General features: G+C 44.7%; 2 protein-coding genes across 2 annotated transcripts; both read left to right on the forward strand.

Moving 5' to 3' along the window:
* Positions 1-713: 713 nt before the first annotated feature.
* On the forward strand, positions 714-1,214 carry PCYB_091520 (histidyl-tRNA synthetase; the record flags this gene model as incomplete). The annotated part of the gene is made up of 1 exon (XM_004222265.1): positions 714-1,214. A coding segment is annotated over exon 1 (492 nt), but the record flags the coding sequence as incomplete, so codon positions are not given.
* Positions 1,215-4,183: 2,969 nt separating this feature from the next.
* Positions 4,184-5,173, forward strand: PCYB_091530 (casein kinase II alpha subunit; the record flags this gene model as incomplete). Its single annotated transcript, XM_004222266.1, has 1 exon — positions 4,184-5,173. A coding segment is annotated over one exon (990 nt), but the record flags the coding sequence as incomplete, so codon positions are not given.
* Between the last annotated feature and the right edge of the window lie 314 nt (positions 5,174-5,487).

Below are 5,487 nucleotides of genomic sequence, written 5' to 3' on the forward strand. Positions count from 1 at the left end.
ATAATCCGTTTTTAAGCAAACCTTTTAATTTCCCCGTTCCTGTGTGGAGAGTTACGGTCAGAAAGTCACCCACGACGGGAGGTTCCCGTGAGGGCCATTCGGATATGCATCCCCACCACGTCACGATTTGCAACGCTATTTTGGCTCTCCCCGTACATCCCCCCCTCCCCTCTCTCCAATGTGTTAAAGGTGGAGAAATGTAACCGTTCACGGGAAGACCACCTGGTACGATCGATACGCTTACCTATTGGGTGACCACATAAACGACGGGGTGCGCTGCATGGCGAGGCAACACGAAAACTGAGCGTGCAGAATATCCGTTTCTGCCAGGTGAAAAAAAAAAAAATATAGCCCATTTGGGGATAAACCTTTCTGTGCGATTTTTTTCTTGCCCTCCATCCAAGCTTGCATCTCTGATAGATTCTCAGCGAGTCGATCGAGGAATCTCCAAATGGGGTTTCATCCTACTTTTGTATGGAGGAGATTACCGCTTAGAAGGGGTAGGCCCAACGCATTTTTTCCCCCCCTTATCGCCGCAGCAGGTGTATGCTCGGGTACAAGGTATAGCTTTTTCATAGCAGTAAGGTAACCCTGCTTAGGGAATAGCCCCCCCCCATTTCCCCGTCAACACAAAGTAGTTACACTACCACATAGTCCCACAAATTACTGCGCGAAGTGCTTGCGAAAAGACCTCTAGCACCACCCCTGAGAAGAATAAAAATGCGAGTCATCATTCAGCGTGTTAAGAATGCCGCACTCAGTGTAATAAAAGAAGGCACCAACGAAAAGGAAAAGGAATTTGAACTTTTCAGCGAAATACAAAATGGAATAATCTGTTTTGTAGGAATACACAAAAACGATAGTTGGAAGGATGCACTGTACATTATTCGGAAATGTCTAAATCTGCGACTGTGGTCAGAAGGTAACAAAACTTGGGATAAAAGTGTGAAAGATTTAAATTACGAAGTGTTGGTTGTCTCTCAGTTTACCCTTTTTGCTAACACGAAAAAGGGAAGCAAGCCAGATTTCCACCTTGCCAAGGAACCCAAAGAAGCGCTAGCTATGTACAATAAAATGGTCGAACAATTTGTTAAGGACTACAATCATGAAAAAATCAAAACTGGAAAATTCGGATGCTACATGAATATCCAAGTGACTAATGATGGGCCTGTTACTATTTTTATTGACAGCCACGATGTCAATTTGGATAGCTGACTTGGAAGGGACGGCAGGAAACCTAAACCGCTACACTGCGATAGGCCTCAATCGAGGTGCTGCACCAAGAAAAGTTGGTCGCTCCGTGTGTGCCGCTGCGCGCAATGTTGCATTCCGCCGCTCTGTATTGTTTTATTTTTTACCTTTTTTTACTTTTTTTTTTTTTTTTATTTTAATTTTTTTTTGTTCCTCATGCACTGTGAAGTGCTAAACATGGAGTGCTTCTCCCACGAGAGGGAATTTCCACGTCGCCCGTCACACCGCAAAAGTACATAGGTACGTTCGCGCGTATCCCCATGCGCGCATTTATCGAAATTGGAAAAAAAAAAAAAAAAAAACTACTTGGGCAAAATTGTCAAACTCGGCAAACTGGGCAAACTGGGCAAACTTGACACACTTGGCAGTCCCCCCAAAACAGAATGACCCTTCTGAACAAAAATCGAATTAACGCCCTCCTGCCTCAATGGAGTTACAGAACCAAGCAGGGCTGCTACAACTACATACAGAGGAAGGTCGTACTCCCCTCCTTCTCGCAGGTAAGGCTGCACATCCATGGGTGCAAAACACATAACGAAATGGTTATGCCATGATGGGCGATGGTGAGGACGTCATACCAGGTCTACGATTACCCCTAAAGCAGTGGGTGCAAATATTTGCCTCATGATCGTTTGCCCTATGAAGATGCGCAGCATCTCTTCGTACCTGTGAAACAGTTAATCTGTGGGTAATGCCAGTGTGTGCCCTGCGCGCGAAGTAGCCGCTACACCGTTGTGTCGCTACACCGTTGAAACGCTACACCGGTGCGGCGCTTCCCCCCGCAGGCCAGCACATTCCTGAGAGAAATGTTCGACCAGAATGAAAAGATGAACCACCACTGCAAGTACACGAGCGACTTCACCAAAGTTAAAATAAAAATGTACACTCACACGTCGAAAGGGGTAACAGAAAAGGACGTAGCGTTTGCAAACGTCGTGGATAGCGCACTGAATAATTATGCTTATGAAGCGGTAAAGGAAAGTCACTCAACGGGGAAGAGAGACACTTAAATGGTGCGTCCATCACACGGGGTTCTTTTTCTTTTTTCTAACGTGAGAAATGGTACACCCTACGGATTATCCTAATATGCTGGACCAGAATTTTGCAAATGTTTGGAAGTAACGGAAAGGGCTTAGTGACAACTTGTAGTGAGACACTTAACATGGGACCCTCCCTCGTCCCCTTTTCTTTTTTTTTTTTTTTTTTTTTTTTAAATGGTGATAAATTCTCCGTGGAAAATGCGTTACTGTTATTTTGTACGTTTCTCCTACCATGTATGTTCCTTTTTCTCGTTGTGTGTATATCCTTCAAGGGGTAATTTTTTTTTTTCTTTCCATCTCGAAGCTCTACTAACGACTTATAGCACGTGTGAAGGGGCTCTTCACCGGGAGGTTAATTCGTCAGTGAGGCAAACTTCAAACGGGAGCTGGGTGGCCACGCGAAAAAAATATGATTGCTTGCGGTTGAGCCTGCTACCACAGCTTCGCCCTTCCAAGGGGCAAACTACCTGCTCTCAGGGAGTCACCACAGGTTTTTTTAACAGAGTGGCACGGCGCGCGCGACACAAATCGCGCATCACGGGGGGCGTAGCACAGTTGGCATGGCACAGTTGACGCAGCACGGTTGGCGCAGCACGATTGGCGTAGCACGATTGGCGCAGCACGATTGGCGCAGCACGAATGGCGCAGCAGGGACCCTTTTCGGCGTACACTCATGCATTCCCCGGCGAGTCCTCGCGGTGCCCGCAAAATTTCTACATGGCCACGGCACGTGGGAGTGCTGACAAACCTACACGACACGAGGTTATTATCTCTCCACGTGGGTGGAGCACCCATACCAGCAGTGAGCCGAGAAGCCACATAAAAGCGCAATCACATCGGGGAGGCGCATAAGGCATATGAATACGAACAAGAGCACAATATATGCTTATGCGCGACTCTGTGCACGGACCACATCCGCATGTGCCCTACTCTACGTGGGGGGGGGAGGGAGTCCTCACCCTCTTAGGGATACGTTAAAAAAAGGCCCATGCTGGGATGGCCCGCTCCGGAGGGGTTTAACATTATTTTATTGCTTCATTTTTCACTACATTTTTATTGTTTACCTTTTTTTTTTTTTTTTTTTTTTTTTTTTTTCCTTCGAGATCTTCCTTTTAATTACTTTTTAGAATTTCACTTTTTTACAAAATAGCCATCTCGCATGAATGAAGAAATTTTTTTTTTTTTAAAAAATATAATTAACTTTCCTTCTTTGTGAGCCTTTTTGCAAGTGCTTGCTTTTTGCAGAGCGCAAGCCCGTTCGTTAATCTACGGAGATTTGTGGGCTAGAGCCCCAGCGAAGGGGGTGCTCCGCTGCAAAGGCCGTTAACGGAGCGAAAGCTGCTAGCGGGACGAACGCCGCAAACCTACGCGTATAGCGTGAACGCTGCGTATATTGAGAACGCTGCATATATTGAGAACGCCGAGTTTGTGCTGGGGCACGATATCGACCCATTCGTCGCAGGAGCGCTCAGCGAGAACAGACAGTGGGAGCAGAAAAAAGAGCTCGCACTTGGCATGCACGTATATTTTTTTTTTTTTGGGGGGAGGACATCTACGATTATATATCTACATTTGCATAACTTGTGGGTACTGCTCATCCACAGTGTGCATAGTGTGCACCTTGTACAGTTGGCCCCCATAATACACGTGTGTCATTCTGCAGGGGCACGCATAGCATGCCATAGTGCACTACACTATACTATACCGCACTATACCGCACTATACCACACTATACAACACTATACTACACCATATCATTACGGAGACCCGTTGTTCTACTTCTATTGTACCCCCTCTCCCGTGGTAGAAGGCCACGCATTGACACGTCACACAGAAGAACCCCCTTTTTTTCCCCCCTCATCCCCCTTCCGCCTCTTTACAAAACGAAAGAAATGTCTTCCAGCTCCATCAGCAAAAGGATCTACATTCCCAAGTTCTACGCTGATGTAAATATTCATAAGCCCAAAGAATATTATGACTATGATAACTTGGAGCTACAATGGAACAAACCAAATCGGTACGAAATTATGAAGAAAATTGGGAGGGGGAAATATAGTGAAGTGTTTAATGGGTATGACACAGAGTACAATAGACCATGTGCTATAAAAGTATTAAAACCGGTGAAGAAGAAAAAAATAAAAAGAGAAATAAAAATTTTACAAAATTTACATGGAGGACCAAATATTATCAAGCTGTTAGATATAGTCAAAGATCCTGTCACAAAAACTCCTTCACTTATTTTTGAATATATTAATAATATCGATTTCAAAACGCTGTATCCAAAATTTACAGATAAAGATATACGGTATTATATTTATCAAATTTTGAAAGCCTTAGATTATTGCCATAGTCAGGGTATCATGCATAGGGATGTGAAGCCACATAATATAATGATTGATCATGAGAATAAGCAGATTCGACTGATCGATTGGGGATTAGCTGAGTTTTATCATCCTGGACAAGAATACAACGTGAGAGTGGCGAGCAGGTATTACAAAGGACCTGAGCTTCTCATCGACTTGCAGCTGTATGATTATTCTTTAGACATTTGGAGTTTAGGATGTATGCTTGCTGGAATGATATTTAAAAAGGAACCCTTTTTTTGTGGCCATGATAACTATGATCAGCTTGTAAAAATTGCGAAAGTATTAGGCACTGATGACTTACATGCCTACTTAAAAAAATATAACATAAAGTTGAAACCCCATTATTTAAATATCCTGGGGGAGTATGAGAGGAAACCTTGGTCTCACTTCCTCACTCAGTCCAACATCGACATTGCCAAGGATGAGGTCATTGACCTTATTGATAAGATGCTTATTTACGACCACGCTAAGAGGATTGCCCCCAAGGAAGCCATGGAGCACCCCTACTTCAGCGAGGTCCGCGAGGAGTCCTGACCGGCCCTCCAGGGAAGCGCTTACACGTGCCGGTGTGCAGAAGTGCGGAAGTGCAAAAGTGCCGATGTGCAGATGAGCAGACGTGCAGATGAGCAGACGTGTGGGGGTGGTCATCTAGGCAGCACTGAAAAAGCAGTAAAAAAGCAGAGAGAAAAAAGGTTGTGCCATCACCGTCGGCCTAACCCCGGGGCCAGCGCGCTCCTCCCATTTTTGTACAATACACACTGTTAATACGAAAACAAGTTCACTTTTTTTTTTTTTTTTTTTTTCACTACCCTATTTTTCGTGTCCCCTGT

The sequence above is a fragment of the Plasmodium cynomolgi genome, chromosome 9 (assembly GCF_000321355.1).
Source record: "Plasmodium cynomolgi strain B DNA, chromosome 9, whole genome shotgun sequence".
NCBI lineage: Eukaryota > Apicomplexa > Aconoidasida > Haemosporida > Plasmodiidae > Plasmodium > Plasmodium cynomolgi.